Here is a 23,918-nt window from a genome sequence, read left to right as displayed (position 1 = left end):
TTCCTTCTAGTCCAGATTTAGAATCCCTTTTTTCCTTGCCTATTGCCTGGGGAGATGATGTTGAGTCCTGTGGGCATCAACTCCAGGGCTCCACCTGTGCTGATGGGGCTAATTAGTCCTAAGCAGCACTAATGATGCTCCCCAGCCACCACCACCCCATCCCTGGAGCATATTCAGTCCCGGAGCTGTAGGAATGCTGTTTTCTAGCCTTTTTCTTCGGTTTACCAGATTTCCCTGATGATCTGGACCCTTGGTTTGTCTTGCTCAGGTGTGTGAGGCCTAAGAGAGACAATTCTTCCCTTAAAGATCTGAGGTTCCTCCCACTTGGAATCCCATGGGAACCCATGCGAGAGTTCCGCCTTGTTTTTATCAACTTTGTTCGATCGCTAGCACTGGAAAAAGCCAAGTCCCATGTCCTGAAAAGCCCCGAGAAGCAGGGAGACAGCCTGGAAAAGGAAAAAAATGTAACTTTTCCCGGGAACGTTTGATGAAACGTCATTGAGGTGACTGACACGACACATCTTCCCTTCGCCCACCACATTTTTATTAAATGACTGTCTTTGAACCACTTTATTCCGGTTTGTGCCACGCCCTGTCCCTGACAGCGACTCCGGGGACCGCTTTTGTCCCGCCCTGGGGTCACACACTCTTGTTGAATTACGAATTACGAGTGTCACTAATTAATGACGCACGGGCCGGTTCCCCTCACACACACCCGCCGCAAGGAGGCGCTGCCCAGAGTGCGTGAGGAGAGCAGAGCGGCGGCCATGACGCAGCAGCGGAATGAGAGGCCCGCTCCCGGTGCCCGTCCCGGTTTTCGTCAGGCGGAAGCCGCCGCCCTTTTCCCCCTTTCCCTCTCTTCTCCCCCCTTTTCCCCCACCATTCCCGGGGTACGCCGCCATCACGTGATGAGCAGGGGGCACGTGACACTACGCGCCGCGCGGCCCCGCCCCCTTCGCGCGCGCACGGCGGCGGCTGCGGTCGAGGGGAAGCGGAGGAGGGCGGGGCCCGCGCGTGACGTCACAGCGAGATTTGACGGGCGTGGCTAGAGGCCAATGAGCGCGCGAAACGCCGCTACCGCGGCCAATGGCGGCCAGCGGGGGGCGGGCCCAGGGCCGCGGCGGAGGAGGAGGAGGAGGAGCGCGGCGGGCAGCAGCGGCGTGAGGGGACGCGGCGACATCGCGGCCCCGGCGGGCGCGGAAGACGCTGTGGCGGCGGCGGCGCCGCCGCGTGCGGGCCGCGGGCGCTGAGCGAGCGTGTGCGGGCAAAGCGCCGGGGGCCGCTGCCGCCGCTGCTGCCGCCGCCGTTCTCCTCCTCCTCCTCCCTCAGCCGCCGCCGCCATTTTGTGCGAGTGCCTCGCGCGGGCGCCATGTTTGTAAGGAAGAATTAGGGCCGCCATCTCCGGCCAGCAGCACCTCCCTCCCCCCGTGTGTGTGTCCTCCCGCTCTCCTGTGCCCCGGGGCTGCCGCTCGAGCCGCCGCCGCCGCCACCGCCTCCCCGCAGCGCCCGCGCGGGGCGGCCGGGCCCGGGCGCTGAGTGCCCGTTAGTGTCTCACTAAGTAACCGTGAGTGCAAACCTTCATCATCTCTCCTCACTGAGGGGCCCGGCCCTCCTCCTCACCGAGCCGCCCCCAGCGCGGCCGTGCGCGTCGCCGCCGCCGCCGCCTCCTCCCGCCGCTCCGCTCCGCGGGCAGCGGCGGGGCCCTGCCTTCCTCCACCTCCCTTCTCCTCCTCCTCCTCACCACACCACAGCCAGGCACAATGGCCTTTGAAAGCTTGTTCTCCAAACCCCCAAACCCAGTTCTTGACCCAAACATGCCCGACTCTGACAGGCAACATGCAGGGGACGAAAGGTCGAGTAACATTCTTCTCTCTCTCCGCTTCTCATAATGGTGGTACTTAGTGGGGTGATGCTGGTAATGATGCTGATGCTGATGATGATGATGCTCTGTTAATGTGCCTGAGGGGGTTAACGATGTTTTTGGGGGGCAGGTCACCTTCAGGCTGGAGCGGGGTGGTGGGGAATGCAAGGAGGGGAGGGGGGTGTCACTGCATTAAAAGTGCATTTTTTGTAGCAAGGTTTTAATTTTTCCTTTTGGAGTGCATGCGTTTTTACATCTTCATTGATTTATTCTAGCTGAGAAGGGGGGCTATTTGCCATTCTTTCCATAAATTGCACTTTCCAGGGAGTGTCTATTGAATGTCACCATTGTTCTCTGTCTCAGGCAGGAAAGGGTGCTCCGAGTTGGGCGGGTTTTTATTTTTGGCTGTTTTTGTTGATACCACAATCTCTCACTAGAGCCATATTTAACGTCATTTTCTTGCCAGATTCCACCTTACACATTTAACTGGATCTTTTTCATGCAGATTAAGGTCTTACTGACGTTATCTTTGCCACCTCTCAATCCCCATGCGCAGAAAGCCAGAGTCCTGTTCCTGGTCAAAGGACTTCTGTTGCTCCCTCCCTCCTTCCCTCCCTCCTTTTCTCTCCTGCAGCTGCTGGAAATTCAAATCCTTTCTCCAGGCAGCCCTGGCCTTCCTAACTAGTTCTAAAAATACTATGCCAGAGTGGCAGTTACCAGTGCTTGAGCCTCCATCTACCCTGAGCATTCCTGACACAGCTGCAGGAGTTAAAAATGCCCGGGTTTTGGGATTCCCAGAGTTTGGTCTCCCCCTCACAGCTCCACAACCCTTTGTGGTATTTCAGAGGACTGGAAAACACTGGGAGAAAACCCAAACAAACAGACAGGAAAAAAAAGAAAAAAGGCTTGTAGGTAAATGCAAAACTATTTCCTCGCTGGAGAAAAGAGTCCCGAGTTCTGTGTTATAAATTAGGAAGTAGTCCCAAAATGCTCCTGGGGTTGAGTGCAAGGGTCAGGGCAGAACACAGAGCTGCTGGTTCTTGTTTGCCCCTTTCTGCTTGTCCTTGGGAAATGCTCCTGGGATTTAGTACAAGGGTCAGGGTAGAGCCAAGAGCTACTGGTGCTTGTTTTCTGCTTCCTGGTTTTTCTCAGGAAGTGATCCCTAAAATGGGCCTGGAGTTTAGTGCAAGTTCAAGGCAGAGCCCAGAGCCTCCTGGTTCTTGTTTTCCCCTTCTTGCTTGTCCTTGGGAAGCGTGGAAGTTGTCATGCTCTATTTTCCAAGCCGAGTGCACACCAGGAATCTGCTGGGGTCTCTGGAGCTGGGGCAGAGCTCTGCTGTGGAGTTCCTGCAATCAGGCTGTGGCTTTTCACTGTTTCAGGGATTGAAAATATCTGGAGTTCTCAAATCGTTGGGGACAAGTTGGAGTGACTCTGGGTAGTGCTGGGAGCAGAGTTTTTCCAGCTTAAGAGTTTTCATCCTCTCACCAGCTGTTCCCACCAGTACAACCAGTTGTGACACTGGTAATTGTGAAATAGAGCCAATAAGTGCTGCCTAACAACCCAATTAATTTTAATTTACAAGTGTTGTGTTATAATGTTTCAATTTATGAGGTGAAGAGCAACAATACACAGGACCTGGGAGATCATAACTTGTATTTTTTCTAAAACTTCAGTTCTGTAAAATAAGTTCATTCACGGCAAAAAAGGTCCCAAGTTTTTGTATTATATCAGGTGTGCAAATGTAGGACCAGTAAAACCAGTTCACTGCAGGGAACACCCATACTGGGAACCTCACAATTCCCGATAAATTTGTACAGCAGGAATTCTGTTAATAGTTTGGTTTGAGCTGATCTGTTGAATGATAAAGAAATTACTTAGTTAAAAAAAAAAAATTAAAAAAATGTGTCTGGCCACACTTTTATTCCAAGTTGGAAGGTTGTTTTAATGCAGATTCCTCAAGACAGGGATGTTTTTAATTAATGAATTAGTTTTAGTCAATTCCTGTTGTTGACATTATTTTCATGATGAAGGGTCTGAGCCTTCCAGCATAGGGGTCCTGGAAAGATTTTTCATGCAAGAATTTTGTGAGGATTTCTTGGTTCTATGTGGGTACCCATGGCAGGGTAAGGAAGAAGTTGGAGGCAAGTTTATTTACACACAAATCAATGCCAGATTTCCCAGAAAGTAGCTTGGAATTAATTTACTTACACTTTTTACTGATCCCAGCCATCCTCTGCTTTTATTTGATTTTCCCAGTGAAAATTCTCTGTTGTTTGGAGTTACTTTCCTTCTTAATTTCTAATTTCTTAAGCAGCACCTTGGTGTCAAAATTTGGGAATTTTAGCCCTCAGGGAATTTTAACATAAAATAAAATGATTTTAAAATGAAATGATGGGGAATGAAAATGTAAAGACTTCAATAATATTTGAGGGTAAAGATTCCCTGAATATTTCAGAAAATGGATCCTGGATTTTGATCTTGGATTTAAGGAGCTTCTGGAATAAATCTTCTTTGGGCATAAGGAATTCTATTTTTAAGGATGACCTGAAATAAGGACAAGGAAGGGGAGCTAAAATCCAGGTTTGAAGGTTAGAAATGAAATTAAAATACCAGAATTGGTTTGTTTTGATTCTGCCTTCCCAGAGATTTGTGGAACTGCCCAGGGATTTCATCAGGTTGCTTTCCCCTGGAAGATCATTTGGCTTCTGTGCCTTTCTGGTTTGTTTGGGAGATGCTCTAGGAACTCAGACAGTGGGGATGTTTTCTGGGATTGTTTTCACATAGTCATCAAGCTCCTAAGTATCTGGATATTGTGGGAGAGGGAGGGAACTCATAAAAGGGAGGTTCTTCTCTCCCTTCCTAGTGCACAGCTCCAGATTGTGATTTAAATGGGAATAAAAGCAGCTAAACCAGAAGAGAATTCCTGCCTTGGCATTTCCTTGAAAAATAACTTATTTTCCTAGAAATGGTATTTTTGATCATTATCTTTTCAATCCATATTTATCCAGTTCTTGTGGTTTTCTTTTTTCCTTCTTTTTCTTTTCCCCCCCTCCCTCTTTTTTTACATTCTTGAAGCTCAGTCCTTGGAAAATGCTAGGATGTTGTGGAAAGAATTTAGGGATTAGAGGACTTTTTAAATCTTCCCTCTGCTATGCAATCCAAGGGATTGTATTACTGAGATTGGTTTATCTGGAAAGTTATTCCAGTCCTGGATGCATCCCAAAAATGGAAATCCATGAGTGTAATTCCCAGAGGAACTGGGACATGGGAACAGCTTTGTTCCTGAGGAACATTTTCAGTAGGTATTTTATGGAAGGAGATATTTTAATTGATCCTTGAGGGAATGAGTTTAACTCATAATGTCAAATCATAATTGGATTTTTTGGATAGCTGCAGGTGTTTCAGGGATATTAATGTTCCAGTTTTGTTTCATTAATGTAATTCCAAGAAATTCCAGGTCATACAGCAGTCATTTCTTCTCCCTGTTATATCCATTTATCCCAAAAATCACAGCTTGGGATTGCTTTGTACTTCTTAATTGTTTTTTCCAGTGACAGATGAGATGGATAATAACATGCAATTTTATTGTCTTTCTGGTTTCTCTCTTCCAGGGAAGATGGAGAGCTGGAAGATGGGGAAATAGATGATGCAGCCTATGAGGATGTGAAGGAACACAGTTCAAAAGGGGATGATAAACAGAAAAATGAGAAAGGCCACCGGAAGTCCCGGAAAAAACGCAAAAAAGAGAAGGAAAAGAAAAAATCCAAAAGGAGAAGACGGGATAAGCATAAGGTTAGGAAAAAACTAACATTTTGGAAATGCTGATTTGATTCGTGGCTGTCCAGGATAAGAATCCAAGGAATTGACAAAGGAATGAAAACAGTTTTATTACCAGTGCGACTTAAACTGGTCTTGACTATTCAGAGTTAAGCCCAGGTTTTGGAATCTGAACCAGAGGGATTTGCGAGTTTTTAGGATAAGATGCAAAATGTAAATTTGTCACTTTTGTGCTCATTATATTTATGGAAAGAAGATGATTCCCTCAAAATTCCCAGCTTTTTTGTTCTGTTTTCCAGCATAACTCCCCTTCCAGCGATGACAGTTCTGACTACAGCCATGACTCTGATATGGAGCGCACGGAGAGGCCCCACAAAAAAAGCAGCAGCTCTTCCTACAGGGATTATGATTCCTCCTTCAGTCAGGTAGGAAGTTTGAAACTCATTCCTCATATCTTTATTGAGCTGACATTTCAAAAATACAAATATAAAGTGTTTATAGTTGGACAGTTGGAAGTCTGGCTCCATCCCAGTCCCTGTTCTCCTGGATTTCTGGAAGCTCATCCAGTTCTCATATCCCTGAGGAGATTCCCAGATGTAAAGCAGGATCTGTGGTAGCAAATAAGCCTGTTACCAATTTTTCCTCCATCAGGCAACAGAAATTAAGGAATCTTTATTACTAAGGAATATATTTATTGCCTGAACTGGATTTAGACTGGATTCAGGCTGGATTCAAAGAAATGAACTCTTGAAAAGCTGCTTTTCAATATCTGAAGTTGATTCTGCTTTTTGGGAGCTCAATTTTCTTGGCTTTTTTCAGCCAAAGAATTAAAATTATTAATTTTTCCTGAATAACTGATTTTTCCTGTATTATTGATTTTTTTGGGGGCAAATCTGGTAATGATAAAATAGCCCCAGAAATGGATTTTTAGAGCAGTTTAAAGGGATGGGGTGTGGAAACATGGAATTGCCTCCTAATGTAATCTCTTTCCTTACAGCATGGACACATGTCAGGGAATTACATGAGTTCCCAGAAAATACAGCATAAAAAAAATGTCAAAAGTAAGGAATATGACAACTACAGTCACTACAGTGATGAAAACTTTGGCAATTACAATGAGGAGGAAAAGGATGAGGATTTTGCTGACCAGCTCAAACAATACAGACAAGCTAAAGAGACTTCCAGTGGAGATTTGGGGCCTCCATTCCCGAAGGAACCAGTGAAGAAACAGGGCATGAAAGGGATTCAGAAAGGTAAGGGAAGTTTCGGTGGCATTTTGGGATGGAGACCTCGATGAGGGAAGCTGCCGGCGATTGTTTTCCTGGGGTATTCTGGCTGGCCAGAAATAACATCTCCAACAGCAGAAAGAGAAGGATTAAATCCATTTGTCACTCTTTGATGCCATGAGAGAACCATTTCTGAGAGAACTTAATTTCTGTGATCCTTTTAAGAGGTTATCCCTGTTTTCCAGGCATTTCCCAACGAGGGAACAACTACAACGTTGGAAGAGGACGTGGAATGCAAAAGAAGCTGAAGCGCAAAGATCGTGGGAGGGGCAGAGGTGGCAATAAAGGATCGGATGGCTTCCATGAGGTACCTGCACTTCCAGTCCTTATCCCCAATGTCTGTATCACCAGTGTTCCAAAAAGGAGCTGATAAAATGTGGATTTCTTTTTTTCAGGATGGCAAACCAGTAAAGAAATGGGTTAATATGAGCCAGGAGTTCATTAACCAGCACACAGTGGAGCACAAGGGCAAACAGATCTGTAAATATTTCCTTGAAGGGAGGTGCATTAAGGTAAATTTAATTCTTTTTTAAAATAAGTTTTTATCAAACTTGGGTGTTGAAACTCAGTGTTTTGATTTTTGATGTGCTGAGGAATTCTGATGGAATTATTTGTGAAAAATTATCCCTTTCTATTACACATTTTGAACTAAATTGTAATAAAAATAGATTTTTATTAATATATTCAATAAAAACATCCTAAACTTACCCTGAGAAGGATAATGTATTAATGACATCATATCTCACAAGTCTGTAATCTCTAAATCGGCAACAATTCCTGAACATATTAAATTATTTCCTGTTGATTTGGGAGCTTTGAAGGAATTGCTTTGTGGTGCTAAACTTTAAAAAGTGAGATTGTTAGAAAACTCAGCCACTGAATTCTTCTCATTTTTATTTGGTTCCTTGGGATTTAGCGATGGAATTTTCTGTTTCTTACCCACATGGTAGAAATAAAAGTGAAAATGATTGGAAATGTTGTGTTGTTTGCTGTCTTTAAAGTCATCTGAACCTTTGGCTCAGGTGACTATTTGCTGCCACCTTCAGTTTTAGAAGGAACTGAAAGAGCACTCAGTGTCTTTTTCAGGAAAACAAATCCTAAAAAATACCCAAACCCCAATCCAGCAAAATAATAATCCTAAAAAATAACAGAATATATGAAAGTAATTCAGTAAAATATTATTTCAATGCCTTTTTAATGCAGATTCCTAGGTGGAGGCAGAGAACAGAGATTGTTTTCTGTCACCATTCCATCTGTTCCTTTGAATTCCAATCCAATAATTTTCTCTATGTCCAGACCTCCCTTATTTACAGTTTTTATTGCTTATAATGGAATTCAGTGTTAGTAAAGATGAAAATTTTAAATTCAGCTGAGAAGGATGTTCTTTTTACTATGGAATTAAATTACTCAGCATTTCAGATGGATCGTGGGTTTTGCATGTTTTATTTTTCAATTTATTTATAGGGAGAACAGTGTAAATTCGATCATGATGCAGAGATTGAAAAGAAAAAGGAAATCTGTAAGTTTTACATCCAGGGTTACTGCACCAAAGGAGAGAACTGCATTTATTTGCACAATATCCTTTAAAAGTACTTCCAAGTTCACCTGAAATGTTAATTTCTATTATTTTATTTCTATTTATTTTGATACAAATGATTTCTAAAGGTGACTGTATTTTTAAGAGACTCTACCACCTACTGTGTAGATTAATTACAAGATTCTTTTTCTCAAATACTTCAGAGGAAAAAGTAAATATAATATTACTGATTTGTAACATTTTCAAAAATAAGATTCCTGGAATTTTCAATACATTTATCTACACTTTTAAACCCCTGATCTGTTCCTCTTTGTTATTATTTTGGTGTTTTCCTCTGGAATTGAGACCTTTCCCATTTTAATCACATTTGGAAAATGAAATCTGAAGGCCACTGAAGTGTGATTTTTAGGAGAATTTTAAATGGAAGTAAGAGATAAGTTGTTTATGAGCTTCCAGAATTCGCTTCCAGAATTCCTACCATAAAGATGAATTCCTGATGAAGAATTGAGGGATAGCTGCTAGCTGGATTTTACAACCTTCCCAAACTGTTAGGAATCCTTAATTCTTTCCTCACATGAATTCCCCTGCAAGTTCTACCACACAGGAGCAAAGTGTTATCAAGGAGATAAATGCAAATTCTCTCATGCGCCCCTGACTGCAGAAACCAAGGAGTTGTTGGATAAGGTGAGCGATCTGGATATTATGAATATTGGGATTGCTGCATTCAGAGTGGGGGAGGAATGGAGGAGGCTTTCCTATGTGCTCTGGGAAATTCTGAGCTCTGGTGTATTGGGATATTCCCTCTCCAGTCATTGCCCACCAGGCCTTAAAGGAGTGTGAATCCAACACTAAAAACATGAGGAATCTTGGAATAACTCCTTTCACTCCTGTTTGAAGGAAGTGGACTTGTGGGAAATTGTTCATTCCTGAAATGGAGAAGTATTTTCTTGGCTGGGATTTGGTGTTCTGGAAAACAACTCTCAAAAATGGGTTTAGAATTCCTTTGAGTTGGATGCCAACATCCAGCAGTATTGTAGCAGATAAGAGGAAAGCTGTTCATTTAAATATGGAAATAATATTTCAATAAAAGGCACAAGTCTAAATTGAATTGGAATACTGGAAAATTGATGGAATGTTTGCCACATGGCTTTGTTCCAGGTTTTGAATAATGAGGAGGAACCCCAAAATGAAGACGAGAAGGAGCTGGAGGAACTCCGGAAGCGGGGCATTGTTCCTCTTCCCAAACCCCCACCAGGGGTTGGACTCCTGCCAACCCCCCCAGAGCAATATCACTTCTCTGAGTCCGACATGGAAAATTACCAAGATCCTTCGGGAGATTATAAGAAAATTCCATCTCTTTTTGAAATTGTTGTGAAGCCCACTGTGGATTTGGCACACAAAATTGGGAAGAAGTAGGTGTTGGAATTCTGGGGAGAACTCTCCTGATTATTCATAATTTAATCTTTAATCATTGTTCCTGTCATGATTCTGGGCTAAGTTAAGGATCTCCAAATAGTTGATACCAGGATTATTTCATGTTTTCCATAGAAAGGAACGTAGGCCTGCCCTTCCAGAAGTTCACTCTTGGTTTGGCATCTCCATCTCCAGGTGGAGCAGTTCATTTCCTGCTCCATTCTTTTTGTAGTTGTTTTTTTCATGGACAAAACTGATGGAAATGAGCAAATATTGGAATAAAAAGTGCTTTTGGCCAAGTTAAGGAATGTAGAATGGGTGTAGTTAGAAAATAATGCTCCTTTGGGAATTTTATCCAATGTTAGGTCAAATAATAAGAGTGGGAGCGGGTGAAGAGAGCCAGCTGTTAGTGTTTGTACATCCAAAATTTGATTTCCTTGATTTTCTTCTGCTTCCAGGCCACCAACCTTCTACAACAGTGCATCACCCCCACGACCGCCATTCCAGGGCAATGACCCACATTCCCAGCACATGTACAACCCGGGCTCGAGTCCAGGGCCAGGTCCTGGCATGTCCCAAGGACACAACGGGCCCCCGATGCACCCGGGTTCACCTGGGCATCATCCCTGCGGAGGCCCCCAAGGGCCGGGAATGCCGCAGAGCCCCCCCATGCAGGGCGTTCCCCCAGGATACATGGGCCCACAGAACCAGACTGGAATGCCCATGCAGGGGCAGCAGGGTGGGCCACCCCTCACCCAGCCAGGGATGGGAGGATCCTACAATTCCCCCGGAGTGCAGGGACACATGGTGAACATGCCAAGGGACAATCACTGTCCCCCGGGGCCGCAGTACCAGCAGATGCCCGGGGAGTACGAGCCCATGCAGAATGCAGCCGACTTCTACGACAACTATTATTCCCACCAAGCTGTACACAACTTCCAGCCAGCCAATAATTCTGGAGGTAAGGACATCTGCGGGATGAATTTTGAATAGAAACTTCGTGGAATGTCTTCCGTGTTCTGGCTTTCTCAGCTGGTGCTGGTCAGTTGTGAAGTCATGTTATGTCTTAGGTTGAAATGAGATACTGGGGAGAAATCCTTCCCTGTGAGGGTGGGGAGGCCCTGACAGAGTTTTCCCAGAGATGCTGTGGCTGGCCCATCCTTGAAAGTGTTCCAGGTGAGGTTGGATGTGGCTTGGAACAGCCTGGCATAGGGGAAGGTGTCGTCCCATGGGATGGAACTCGATATCCTTTAAGCTCCTTTCCAACACAGTCCATTCCATGATTCCATGTTTGTAGCTGTCAACATTTCTCTAGGATAACTGCTAAATGGAGTTTTGTCCTGCAGATGGAGCATGGCACGGAGAATTTACGGATCACCAGGCTCACCTCATGGCTTCGGAGTCGCATCCGGGCGGGAGCGAGTCAGACTGCATGGGTGGCCACATGGGCCACAACCAGGGCATCAATGTGCCTGATTTCCTGCCAGCCATGCAGAAGGCCCTGTATGTGAGGCTCAGCCAGAAGCACCAACGGGATGGGGACTCTGCCAGCAGCCAGGGCCAGAGGGCCATGAGCAAAGATGAAGGTGAGCAGGATTTTGTTGGAATTCTCATTGTACTTTAATGGCTGTAGTCAGCAAATCGGTTGATGTTGACTTGCGTCATGTCACTGTTCACAGTTCTTGGGAATGTCCAAGCAGCAGTATTTTCAGCTCTTCTTCCCAGCTTGTTCTAGGATTCTGGTGTAGGCTCAGTCCATCCTAGCTCCCATGAATAATTTTTGGATCTAGTTGCACTTCTGAAATATCCTTTGGTTGATAATTACTTGGGAAAATCCCTTGTTGGACCAGAGGGGTTGTTTATTGCTGCTAGGACTGGAACTGCATCCTTGATCCTGTTTCTTCAGTTGCACTCTTGATATATTTCCTTTAGAGCTGCATTTTTCCTTCTCTGATATCCTTTAAAATAAAATATTGTAATTTCTTCCCTTCCTGAATCTTAACCTCTCCCGCAAACTTTGGGATTTGGATTAAGTAAGGCAGTAAATTCATAATTTACCTAGATTAAAGAACCACTCCAAGGGAACATTTTACTTTTCCTTCTCCCATCAAGACTCAGATTTTAGATAGGATTTTTTTACTAGTATTGATAAGGATTGTTTGAAAGCAGGTTATTTTCCCAAATTAATATTGATCAATATGGAGACACTGCCAAGCTGTGTCGCATTCTATCTCCACTACCTCCAGATTTTTTTTTTGTTATGGCATTTCTTTGAATAAATGGATTTTGGTCATTTGAGGTTGTGATTTTTATGACACAGGGAGTGATTTAATATCAGATCTTTCCAGTTTGACTTTACTGAGAAGTTTCGCATTAGGTAATGTTGAATTCTCTTAGGGTTTTTTTCTGCAATGATCTAAATCTTGTGGCATTTCTTTGATTTTTAGATGACAATGTCAACTGGTATTCCAGTAGTGAGGAGGAAGAGGGGAGCAGTGTTAAATCAATCCTCAAAACCTTAAAGAAACAAAGTGAAAACTTTAGGAATCGGCAACAACATTCCACAGAGCAGCACATGCTTGGGATGCCTACGGATCCGAGGCTGGCAAAAGACAAAGGTGTGGGGCCTCAGGCTGCTGACCCGAGACTCCGGGCCTCTCCGAGGCCCAATCCCAGGAAGCCTTCGGAGTCGGCGTCCCTGGATCCCCGGCTGGCCCGCGATCCGCGGATGCACAAGGTCACTGAGGGTGGCCATTCTGGCTCCTCCCTCGCCGGGGCCAAGCTGGATTTGCACCACGCCCACACTGGAGTGAAGGTCAAGCAGAAAGGGCTGGATGATGATGAGGAGGACTCAGAGAGGGAGCTGAGGGAACGAGCTTTCCTCATTCCCTTGGAACCTTTGCCGGGCGTCACATTACGGGATCCCCGCTCCCAGCTGCGGCAGTTCAGCCACATTAAGATGGATGTGACCCTGATGAAACCCAACTTTGCCAAGCACATTGTGTGGGCCCCTGAGGACTTGCTCCCAATCCCTCTACCTAAACCTGACCCTGTCTCTTCCATCAATTTACCTCTCCCTCCGCTCATTGCCGACCAGAGACTGAATAAACTGCGGAATTTGAAGAACGATCCGCACCCCAATGCGATGCCAGCCGATCCCCGGCTTGCTGCCAAGGCCAAAAACAGCCTTACAGGCCGGGGTGGTTACTTGGATCCATCCACAGATTCCCATGCCAGTAGCTCCAGCAAACTGGGAGATCCTCGCTTGCAAAAGAACGTTGATCCCAGACTCCACAGACTGTCAAGTGCAGACGCTCACCATGTAGTCGGGAAGGATTCCCACCCTCCCAAGTTTGACCCCCGCCTTGCCAGAGCTGCTGCCAGCTCATCCCAGCCCTCTGAAGCTTCGACTCTGAAATCCGACCCCGATGCTCTGCCTCCTTATGCGCCCAAATTATCGTCCAGCGGTGTTAGGCTGGGATCTCCCGGCTCCATCCTGAGCGGGATCAGTTTGTATGATCCCAGGGATCACAGCACATCCTTGGACACGGCTCCAGCCAGTTCGGGAGAGAACGGAGAGAACCAGAAAAAAAGTATTTTGAAAAATTCCAGTAAGAATGAGCCAAGTCTTGTGGAAGATGCGTCCCAGCAGAAGGTTGCCTCGAACACGGAAAAACTCACAGAAGGATCAGCAGAAGCTGCTTCAGACAAGGCAAACAGTACCAGTAAATCTCAGGCTAAACACTCCAGCGCTGCTCCTGCCGTCCATAATCTCCCAATCCAGGCTCTGTCGGGATTAATCCGGCCGCAGTACAGCGACCCCAGGCAGGTGAGGCAGCCCGGACAGGTGACACAGGCCCCAGAGAGTGATCCCAACGGGGAGTCAGATGATAAATCCTTAAAAGATGTTTTCAAGACTTTTGATCCAACCGCTTCCCCATTTTGTTAGCAGATGGCTTTGGAGTCTTTTTACTGTTGTGGATATTGCAGTTCTCTGCTGTTTTGTACCTGGGTTACCTCTTTTGGCTTTATTTATTTTTAAATTATAATTCCCACCACTTTTCAGCTGCTAATCTCCGAACCACATGCAGTTCTCCAGTATGCTCGAGTGTTTGCAAAGCTGTGGTATTTTCTAGAGAATCTTTTTTCTTTCCAATTTCAGGGAGATTAATAATTGACCTGTAGAAAGGAAACCAATCCCCCCGGATCGTGTTAGAGCTGAGAAAAGCACTTTCATTGTAAATAAGTCATGGAAAATTCCCAGAGCTGTATATGTGTGAGCTGCCTTTTTCCCAACCACCACTTAGATCCAATTGCCACATTTGTATAGATCCAAGCAATATTATGTACATGAATTCCCAGGAGAGATGCCATTCCAGGACTGCCAAACCCCTGAACTGATGGAAAACCCCATGGAAATGAATTCAAAGGAAAGCATCACTCCTCCTTTTCCAATGAGTTGATGTAAGACACGGACAGTTTTTATTCCTGCAGTCAAGATTAGTGTAAAAGAGACTATATCACATATTGAGGATGAAAAATGTCATATCTTTTAAAAGTATTTTATTCTATGCTGTACATAGAAGAAATTGTGAAGTACATAACTAGCAAAAGTAACTGTTCAAAGTGGAGAAAACTACATTGTCTAATACGAAAAAAAAAAGGTTTTTATTTAATTTTTTTCCACGCCTACACAATTGGGATTTAGTGCTCCAAGTTCCATTGTGGTGTTCATGTATTTCAACGTATTTTTGTATTCAGCTGCTTAATTTGTATTGCTTTTTTTGTATGGCTGTAACTGCAGTACTTGTATTCATGGTGTCTCGATGACATTTTTAACAAAACAATTAAAAAGGGTACAGTTAATGCCTGGTGTCGACTCCATGTGCATACAGTAGTAGCTGGGATGAGGGGGACTAAAGCCGGGCTTTTTGGGGTTTTAACATAACCTTGTACCTGATCCCGAGGTCTCATGAAGAGAGTTGCCCTTTTCTATCATGGAACATCCTGCATGTCTTGAATTCCCCAGGTTTTGCATGGGAGAGCACAACTGCCCTCCAGACCTCTTGTCCTGCCTTTGGGGTTGCTTTTTCTCCAGAGGAAATGCAGTCATTCCTAGCCAGCTGCCTTTCCTCTAAAAATGTGCTGGCTGCTCAATCAATCATCTGCTTCCCACCCCTTTGGAACATTGCTTTAAGTTTCTTCCTTGGTGGACTTCTTCCTCTTGTTTTTCCCTTGGCCAAGTGATGGCCTTGAACCTTTTCCTCTTGTTTGTTGACCAAGTGGTATTTCTAGTGGGACAGCAGAGTGTTTATCCCAAATTCTGAGGTTTTACCTTGCATGGATGAGCCAAGGGAAGCCAGTGACTCCTGCATGGCAGAGGAGGCATCTCCAAAGGCAATCGCAGTTTCAGTTTGCCTTCCTGATTTGCCAGAGCATGAATTCCATTAATTTTATGATTTCTTTTGTGTTGGAAAAGTAGAGAATAGACAGGGAACTGGGTTGTTATTTTGGAGTAATCCATTAGTTCTTTATTAGTAGTCCTTTATTTCTTCATCTGCTCACTGGTTTGGCTGGTTAAGGTTTTCCTCAAAAAACCAAGCCTGCAGGGAAAAATAGTGTGGAAATAGGATGCAGATACAAAGGTCTGTGGGTCCTCACAGCCTATTGTCTCCATGTGTAATTCCTTCCTTCCTTCTTTCCAGCTGCTTCACTCTTCCATCCACCTCTGCTCCCTGCTTTATCTGTTGCAGATAGCTTCCCAGAGTCTCCAGTGCGCTTGCTGCTGCTTTTCTTTGGAATTAAGGAGGAGATTCCTTGCTACCACACAAGTAATGGAATTCCTGGTGTGGGGAAAGTGGTTGGGATGCAGGTGGGACACCAGGGTGGGCTGGAATGGGCTGCAGCCGCCATGAAGCCAGTTGTGATCTGCTGTGGTGTTGGATTGTATTCCACAGGGGAAGCTCCTTTCCACCTCTCCTGCAGAACTTCCAAATTGTAATCGTGAGGTTGGGAAGGATGAATGTGAGAGCCAGGATACAGGAGCTGCAGTGTCACCAGTCTGGGATACTCTGGAAGCTGTGAAGTAGGTGATCTTGGGGATTCAATGTTCACTCTGGATAAGAGAGCATTCTGGGGCTAAGTGGGATTTTGGGAAGAAATCTGCAGGCTCAGGGGCAGCAGGTGAGACAAAGTGCTCCCCACTGCTGTATTCCTGGATATGTGAAGGAGGAAAGGTTGAAAGCAGAAAACCTGAGCATCTCTGGATCACAGAATCCTGGCATAGTTTGGGTAGGAAGGGACCTTAAACTCATCCCATTCCAACCCCTGCCATGGGCAAGGGACACCTCTGACACCTCCCACTGGATCAGATTCTCCAAAGCCCTGTCAATCCCATCTCACCATCTGGGGGTAAATCACTCACCATAAGATTCCTGGCCTCCCCATGGAGCCTGTTTCGAGATTTTCCTGCCACGATGAAATGCTCCAGCATGAATCCTTCACACTGGAAAGTATTCTGTGCTTCCAGTGCCATCAGGAGCCCCTCTCTGGATTTACAAGTGTCTGTCCATAACTGTATATCCTTTTCTAGGACTGGGATGCTTTGGGATATTCCTGCTCTGAGGGGGTTGCTCTTGCACCAGAGACATCAAGGTGGGCTCAGCCTTTGCCCCTCGAGTTTTCCGGAGCCCCAATTCATCCCGGTCAGAATTTAAAGCCTCCTTGGCTCTGTGCTGTGTCAGGTTTTTCTTCCACTGCTGGCAGAAAGCAGCAACTTGTTCTTCTTCAGGGTCTGCTGAGGGTTGTCCCAAACCCTGTTGGACAAAGGAATTTAATATATCCCTGTGCATCCTAAATTATGGAAAAGTGTGGATGTGCCAGTGTGTGCGAGATCCACATGGCTCTTAATGCTTTAAAATGCTTTAAAATGCTTCAAAAGCTTCATACAGGGAGAGGAAAGGAGGGCAGTTTGTTGATAAGCAGGGAATTTTCCAAAGGGAAAATTCCAGGTCATAAAGGACTTTGGGATCTAGGATAGTCAAAATTAATTAATTAATTAATCCAGGCTGGCATCAGCAAACTAAAAAATGGGCAAATAGAGGAAGTATTAAATTTAATTAAGCACAGGAGGAGCTTTGTCACCCTTGAGGCTGATTGTTCAGCAAATGGGATTCTAAAAAATCTGTTTCCTTCAAAAAGATGCTGATCCCAGGAAAAGCAGTAGAATTATAGGGGATGATAGGATTCAGGTGGAAATGCTGCCTCAGGAAGAGGCTGGTGGTGTTTGCACTTGTTTTCCAGTTGTTTTCAGGAAAAATTGGCTCTCACAGACATTACAGTAAGATCAGGTGGCTGTTGATTGCAGCTGCACGGGAAACTCTTGGGAATTTGGCTTTTGGGAATAAAGAAGATAGCATGGACTAATTCCAAATAAAAGGTGCTCTATGACCCAAAAATAAAGTGGGGGATGGAGCAGGTAAAGGTGACTTCAAAGACAGTCAATGCTTGGGATGATGCAGGGTGACCTTTGGACATGAGACAGGAAGGCACAAAATAAAAGTATTCCAGGAGGAATATTTGATCCAGCTGGAGTCCCACAGCCACCAGATCCCAGCTCCCATAGAAGAACCTGGATGAGAAGCTCCCACAGCATGGAATTGCTGCTATCAGCCTTCACTGTTAGGGAGAAACCCTTCCCTGTGAGGGTACAGAGGCCCTGGCACAGAGAAGCTGTAGCTGACCCATCCCTGGAACTGCTCAAAGCCAGGTTGGATGGGGCTTGGAGCAACTGATTCCCACCCAAATAATTCTGGGACTGATTCCATGATGGACTCACTTTGACACACGCTGCCTCGGCTGCCCTCAGGACATGCTGGACTGCTTGGATGAGGTTCTGCATGTTGCTCAGCAGCAGTTCAGAGGAGGCCTTGCTCTCCCCAGTCACTGCTTTCACCCTTCAAAGACATTCCAAAGGATTTTATGGGAAGGACATTGGATATCCTGACAGTGTTGTTATTCCAAACCCAGCTTGTCCCCTGCGCCATCACAGCAGGGAAACCCATGGAGGGATGGGAGACCTCCAAATTGTTCCTTAACTCTTGGACAATACCCACCTCCCCTAGGACCTCTGGGGACCACCACCCGCATTCCTTCGAGAAGGGAGCCCTCTTGGATCCCTTGCAAGAGGTGATCCCAGCTGCTGGCCGCTCACCTGGCCACAATGCCAAGCTGACTGCTGATGGATTGGGTGTGCTCAGCAGCACGGAGCAGCTCTGTGGCGCATCTCTGGTCCAGGCAGTGCTTGGCAAGGATGTTCCCAAACTTAACAACCACCTGTCCATCAGAAACCATTTGCCTGGCACAGGCAACAAACTGCTCCTTGCTCTGGAATGGGATAAAAATCAATGGGACTGGGCAGAGTCCTGGGGAAAAAGCTTTTACAGCAGGACAGGGTAGGGTCCAGGAGAATTCATCAGATACATCCTGAGGAAGGGAGAGGATGCCAAGCTCACATCCAGCCAGGAGTAAGGAATTTGGGGTATTTTGTTTAAATAGAGCTGGTGCCATTCCCAAAAGCTGGGTGACACAGGAATTTGGGATGGAGCTGGCATGATCTTAAGGGAAAATGGGAGGGATGAAATGCTGCTTACCGCAATGGGGCCCTTCCTCCGCAGGAACTGAGCCATGTGGAGCATCCTCGTGGCCATGTCCTGGGTCACCTGGGACGCCTTGCTGGAGCCACTCTGCCACTTGTCACAGTTTCCTCTCTCCTGCTTTGCAGGTGAGAGGCTGGAAGGGCTATCCTGGTGTTGTTGAGACAGTAACGGAACAGATTCCAAGCCTGGAATGTGTGGACATAGCAATGCCAAGTGGTCTCCTCTACCTGGGTGTTTCTAAAGGAGATTTTGGTGAGTAAAGTTGGTGGGAAAGCTGCCCACCCCCTGCTGGGTCCACTCTACCTTCCCACCAGCCCTTCTCCCTAAATCCAAAGCCCTTGGAGCCATCTCCAAATGGGATTAGGGTGTCCTGCAAGCTGACAATTTGCAATTGATTCCCAGCACAATTAGAGCTCTAAAGCACTTTGCTGAGGGTCTGTGCCAAAGCTTTTTCCAGCTCCTGACACCCATGCGAATGGAGTTGCTGGTATTCCTAGAGGGAATGTGTGGAGGTGAGGGAGAGTGCTACAGCGCCCCTGCCTCCGAAGTGGTGGATAGGGATGGATGTAGGAGTGCCTGACAGATCGGATATCCAGGAATCCAGGGCTGCCAGCAACCTGAGCTGCCCAGGTGGCCCAGGGTCAGCCTGCTGACCTCCAGAGGCCCTGCCAGCATCCCTCACATTCCTGCTCCATGCTGGGAGCACCAAGAATGACGGACAGCTCTGACCAACACCCTGCCAGGGAAAAGAGCTCCCATACCAGCTCACCCACTTCCTGCATGGCTGCACTTGCTCCTCTACTCCTGCATGGATGAATTCCTGCTGCCTCAGCGGGCTCTGGGGCTGGGGAGAGTCCAGCTGTGCTGTTGGGTGATCTTGAGAAGCATTCCCACTGCAGGCATTCTGTGAGGCGCCGCAGGATGTCCCTGTCAATTCCATGGATAACGCGGAGCTGTATGACTAGGTAGTGTGCCTTGGCTGACCAGTACCACACCAGGCTGTCCAGGTGAGGATCCCCAGTATCCTGGCAGGGATCCCCAGTGTCCTGGTGGCTCCCGAAGTGCCGCCGGGTGCTTTCCACCACATCAGCCGTGAGGAGCAAGAGGTGGTCAGCCACGGACAGCAGACTAGGCTGCGATGTAAGTTGAGCACCAGCCTCCAGAACATCCCAGAGGGTGTTTCTGACCCACTGGACATCAGCCATGAGCTGATTTGCCTTCTCCTCAAAACCTTCTTTACTCCTTTCCCTCTCCCCTTGGGTGAGGTTGGACAGAGCTGCTCCAGCCACATCTTGGATGAGCTGCAGCTGTTCTGTGTTGACCCTTTCCATGTGGAGCAACAATGCCTTGGCCCTGAGGGCCACGTCCCTCCGCAGGAGCTCAAAGCGGATGACCAAGCTGGCATTAGGCAGTGGGGAGAGCAGGAGGGTGTTAGACACATCCAGCAGCGCTTCCATGAGCATCTGGATCTCCTCCTGGAGCACCAGGATTTCTCTGGCACCATGGTCTCCACGGCAGGATAAGTAGGAGAGCCGGGCAGCCTCCTGCAACCTGAGGGAATTCTCAGCCACAGCAGCCAGGAGGCTCCGTGGGCCAACCTTGTTCTTCACGGTTCTGCTCAGCTCCCTCAGGAACAGGACATCCCTACCCACAAAGTGATCCATGGCATCCAGCAGGACACGCATGCCATTGGCCCATTGGACTCCGTGCAGCTCCAGGATGGCCTTTTCCATCCCACAGGCTTCCCTGAAGGATGCTGCCTTCTCCAGGAACACTTTGGTGTTCAGCTGAGCACGGGAAAACTTGGCTTGGAGCTGCCGAAAGCTCTCCTGGACATAGGAGGGACAGGGATTTTCCTTACTGCAGGCTGTGCTTGCAATGTCTCCCGCCAACTGCACTGCTCCTGCTAAACCCAGCAGGGTCTCGTCCAAAGCCTGCTTCCCCCTTGGAGAGTCACCTGACAGGATAAATCCAAGCACTTGCTGGGCGAGACCATTCCATGAGCCTGCCACAGCTGCCAGGCATTCCCGAGTCTCCTCGATCCTTCCCAAGAGCCTAAGCACCATTTGGAGAAGCCTGCTTGGAGCAGGGAGCTGCCCAGGGGGCATTTCCATGGCCAGGCTGATGATCCGTGGGGTCAGTGCTGTGATATCCTGGTGCTGCTCCAGCACCTGGAGCTGAGGGGGCTCAGCGATGGGGAGCGCTTCCCGTGCTGCTTCCACACAGGCATTGGAGAGCTCTAGCAGGACAGAGCAAGCAGCATGGACAGTGTCCATGTCACTGGTTTTGGATGCTTCCAGGAGAGCTGTAATGACAGGGTGTGTATCCCCTTTCCATAGGGGATAGAAGTTAGCTGGTGGTGAAGATGGATTACTTTGGATATCTCCTTGGAATCCTGCCTCATCTGTACTAGTTCGTATCCCAGTGTGAGACAGGCTGAGCTCCAGCCCCTTTTCCACCTTGGTGCTCCGCACTTGCTCACGGAGCGGGCTGAGGATCTCTGGGTGGTTGGATCCATCCAGCCCAGTTTGGACACGGAGAGCAGAGTCCATCAGGGAGCTGGCTGCCTGGGAAAAGGCATCCCAGCTTTGGAGGCAGGAAAACCTTCCTGGAATGAGGGCCATGACTGCTCCCAGCTCCAGTATGGATTTGGCCAATTGCTCCGCCCACACCAGCAAACCATTCCTGAAGATGGGATCTGTGGCCCTATCCACATGCCGGGTGGTGGCTCCAACCACCCAGCGCGCCCAGCCCGTGAGGCAAGCAGAGTGCCAAGAGAATCCCTCAGGATCCCGGCATTCCAGCGCCGCTTCACACCATTCCTTGTGCTTGGCCAGCTCTTGGATAGATGACTCAAGGAATTGTCTCATGCCGATGGTCTCCTCAAAGCAGTGCAGGAGGCTGTCAGTGGCTCTGGCCCAGGCACAGCACAGGGCCTGGAGCTGCTCTTTGATATTCCCTCTTGTTTTTGTGAGCAGGGAAGGGAGGCTCGCCAGCAGGCTCTGCAGGTGCTCCATGCCCTCCTGGATTTCCCGGGCAGTTTGGGCCTTGGCACACCTGGCCAGGACCAGATCAGCTGCTTTGAGCATCCGCTGGGCCTGAGCGAAGAAGGCAGCAATGAGGGGCTGGAGCTCCCTCAAAATTCCTCCTGGTTCTGCTGGAAAACATCCTGAATGGGCAAGGCTAAGGACACCTTCAACCAGCTGCCTCAGGGGCTCCTTCTCCTCGAAGAAGCCATCCAGGATTTGGCACAGCGTGGCCCTGAGCACTGCCTGGTCCAGATTTTCCAGCTCCTCCCTCAAGCTGTGACATTCCCACTCCAGTCTGTCTTCTCCCTGGCTCTGTCCTGGCTGTTCCTCCCTCTGGCTTATGTAGCTACAGATGCTCCTCCTCAGCTGTAGCAGGACCCAGCAACATTCCAACAGCTCCAGCTGCAGATCCAGACTGGATGTCTCTGCCAGCAGCATTCCATGGAGAATGACTGCTTCCAAGTGTGAGCTGAATGCACCCTCAGAGAGGCGCAGGGGGTCGGGGTGGGAGAGGAGAGCCTGGAGGCTGCTCACCTGTTGGGAGAAGATCCCACTCCTGTCCTGTGGCTCCAGGAGCAGGGAGAGGAGCTCCCTGATGGTCCTCTCTGTCAGCTGGAAAACAGAATCTTGAGAGAGGTTAGCTTGGCGATCCCTGGAATGTGTCAGGGCACTGTGCTTGGCTGTGTGGATGAGTGGAACACACTTGTGGAGCAGCTGCAGGGTCTGGGCCAAGCTCTTCCTTCCAGGACAATATCCAAGTTCCTGGAGGCGCTTGGCTGTTAGGCGGCTCAGCAGGAGCACGGCCTCAGAAAAGGCCTGGAATGCAGCCAGCAGCCCTGGAGCGTCCCAGGCATCCTGCAGCGCACTCAGGCATTCCAGAAGCCAGCTGGCAGCGCCAGTGATCCTCCTCATCCCTGCTGCATCTTCCAGCTGAAGGATCTAACCAGGAAACAAGGCAGAAAAACCACTCAGGTCAGGAATTTCCATTCTCGTTTCATCCCTGGAGGGGTGAGGAGGTGTGGTTTGCTCCATGGATCTGCTAGAGCTTACCCCTGCTCATGTCCCTTCCTAGTGTCCTCCTCACCTTTGCTGTCTCTATCAGGCTCCTCTTGGCAGCCACTGCCAGGTGCTCTTGGTGCCAACGGCTGTCGGGATGCTCCTGGAGCTGGAATGCAGCAAGCACTACATCCCTCCCAGCCTGGAGCAGGGATTCACCCATGGAACACCTCTCCATGTTCCCTTCCTCACTAGAATCCTCGGACAGCCTGGAATGGAAAGACTGGGCTCAGCACTCCTGTCTATTCCCCACTCCCAATCCCACCTCTCCAGGAGGTGCACACTCCCTGCCACCTTTTCCATCTCTTCCCAGCCCCCAAATCCACCTGGGAGATTCCCATCCACCTCACCTCCTTGCCACAACAGTGAGTTCTTCCATAGCTTTGGCTAATTTTCCCGCCTTTTCCCCCAAATTAGGAAAGGCTGGACAAATCCCATCTTCCCGTTCCAGGGCGAGCAGGAGGTGGCAAAGCTCCATAGCCATGGGGCAGAGAATTGCCCGGATGGCTTTGTTTTCTGTTGGGAGCCCGAGCTCAGAGAGAGAAAAAGGCTTCATGATGTCCTGCCTGGAAAAAGGGAAAACCCCTTGGGTTAATTGGGATCCAGTGTAGAACAGTTCCCGGTTTTCCCAGCGAGCCTGGATTGGGATGGCAGTTCCTGGCTTGGGAAGCGCTCCCGGCTCTAGTTTCGCTCAGTCCTGAAACCAGGTCACTAACCTGGGATTCCTGGGATACCGGAGCCGGGATTTCCTTTCCCGGAGGATCATCACAGGGTCTTTCCGGCACTGCAGAGCCGGCATTCCCTCACAGGGAGGGACCCGGGACAGCGGAGCCGTGGGGAGCCCGAGGTCTTTCTTCCACAGTTCCCGCGGTTCTCGGGACGCCATGCGGGACGTTCCCATGGGAGCGGCGCCGGGATGCGCCAGCGTCGCCATGGAGATAAGGGGCGCGGGGAGGTGGCGTTCCGGGCCGCGGGGCACGCCGGGAGCTGTGGTTCGACTCGTTGTTCAGGGCTATGGGATTCCCTCAGCTCGGGTGCGCAGGGGAGGGATCAGGGAGGAATATCCCAGTTTTCCCCGCACAGGGCTCACTCCTTCCAGGGGCGTTTTTGAACAACTCAAATGTGCGCTCAGGACACGGGGGCAGGACACAGGCGAGCCTTCTCCTGATTACCTGATTAGTGTGGAATAGTCCCAGGAAAGTGTAGCCCACCTCCCGGGAATCAGAGCTTCAGCTCTCCTGCGTTACAGGTGAGGTAATTCCCCGGAAACTCGCAAAGTGACACAAATGACCTTGAGGATAA

General features: G+C 48.2%; 2 protein-coding genes across 12 annotated transcripts; one reads left to right on the top strand and one right to left on the bottom strand.

Annotated features, from left to right (window-relative positions):
* The first annotated feature begins 1,425 nt into the window (after positions 1–1,425).
* On the top strand, positions 1,426–14,740 carry ZC3H6 (zinc finger CCCH-type containing 6). 2 transcript variants are annotated; one of them, XM_063391317.1, is made up of 12 exons: positions 1,426–1,564; positions 5,473–5,653; positions 5,938–6,063; positions 6,636–6,891; positions 7,110–7,231; positions 7,320–7,436; positions 8,389–8,502; positions 9,038–9,145; positions 9,620–9,873; positions 10,333–10,835; positions 11,221–11,460; positions 12,322–14,740. In XM_063391317.1, the coding sequence occupies exons 3-12, from the start codon at positions 5,989–5,991 to the stop codon at positions 13,821–13,823; spliced, it is 3,291 nt and encodes a 1,096-aa protein (XP_063247387.1). In that variant the 5' UTR covers positions 1,426–1,564; positions 5,473–5,653; positions 5,938–5,988; the 3' UTR covers positions 13,824–14,740. The 2 variants fall into 2 exon arrangements, with proteins under 2 accessions (XP_063247387.1, XP_063247386.1); XM_063391316.1 differs by lacking the exon at positions 1,426–1,564 and adding an exon at positions 1,714–1,852.
* On the bottom strand, positions 14,418–23,880 carry LOC134547413 (uncharacterized). 10 transcript variants are annotated; one of them, XR_010079464.1, is made up of 9 exons: positions 23,333–23,880; positions 22,967–23,182; positions 22,645–22,825; positions 19,293–22,499; positions 18,526–18,768; positions 18,087–18,259; positions 17,712–17,829; positions 16,299–16,689; positions 14,418–16,088 (listed from the first exon to the last, which is right to left on the bottom strand). XR_010079464.1 is itself a non-coding variant. In XM_063391311.1 (8 exons), the coding sequence occupies exons 1-8, from the start codon at positions 23,548–23,550 to the stop codon at positions 16,429–16,431; spliced, it is 4,617 nt and encodes a 1,538-aa protein (XP_063247381.1). In that variant the 5' UTR covers positions 23,551–23,880; the 3' UTR covers positions 14,418–16,428. The 10 variants fall into 10 exon arrangements, 6 of the variants coding, with proteins under 6 accessions (XP_063247381.1, XP_063247379.1, XP_063247383.1 ...); XR_010079465.1 differs by having other exon boundaries at positions 14,418–15,989; XR_010079466.1 differs by having other exon boundaries at positions 14,418–15,952.
* Between the last annotated feature and the right edge of the window lie 38 nt (positions 23,881–23,918).

This window comes from Prinia subflava, chromosome 2, assembly GCF_021018805.1.
Source record: "Prinia subflava isolate CZ2003 ecotype Zambia chromosome 2, Cam_Psub_1.2, whole genome shotgun sequence".
In the NCBI taxonomy this organism is placed as follows: Eukaryota; Metazoa; Chordata; class Aves; order Passeriformes; family Cisticolidae; genus Prinia; species Prinia subflava.
Note: the sequence above shows the minus strand (reverse complement) of the source record. Positions and strands in the feature narration are given on the sequence as shown.

What these genes read in the sequence shown, in the direction of transcription:
- ZC3H6 (XM_063391316.1), top strand. Translation starts at nt 1,761, where the DNA reads ATGGCCTTTGAAAGCTTGTTCTCCAAACCCCCAAACCCAGTTCTTGAC. An exon ending in TTGAAGGGAGGTGCATTAAG is followed by an intron (nt 7,437 to 8,388) that starts GTAAATTTAATT and finishes ATTTATTTATAG; the next exon opens with GGAGAACAGTGTAAATTCGA. An exon ending in ACTGCATTTATTTGCACAAT is followed by an intron (nt 8,503 to 9,037) that starts ATCCTTTAAAAG and finishes CTTTCCTCACAT; the next exon opens with GAATTCCCCTGCAAGTTCTA.
- LOC134547413 (XM_063391309.1), bottom strand. Translation starts at nt 23,550, where the DNA reads ATGGCGACGCTGGCGCATCCCGGCGCCGCTCCCATGGGAACGTCCCGC. An exon ending in GCCTGATAGAGACAGCAAAG is followed by an intron (nt 22,500 to 22,644) that starts GTGAGGAGGACA and finishes TTTCCTGGTTAG; the next exon opens with ATCCTTCAGCTGGAAGATGC. An exon ending in TGCAGGAAGTGGGTGAGCTG is followed by an intron (nt 18,769 to 19,292) that starts GTATGGGAGCTC and finishes AATCTCCTTTAG; the next exon opens with AAACACCCAGGTAGAGGAGA.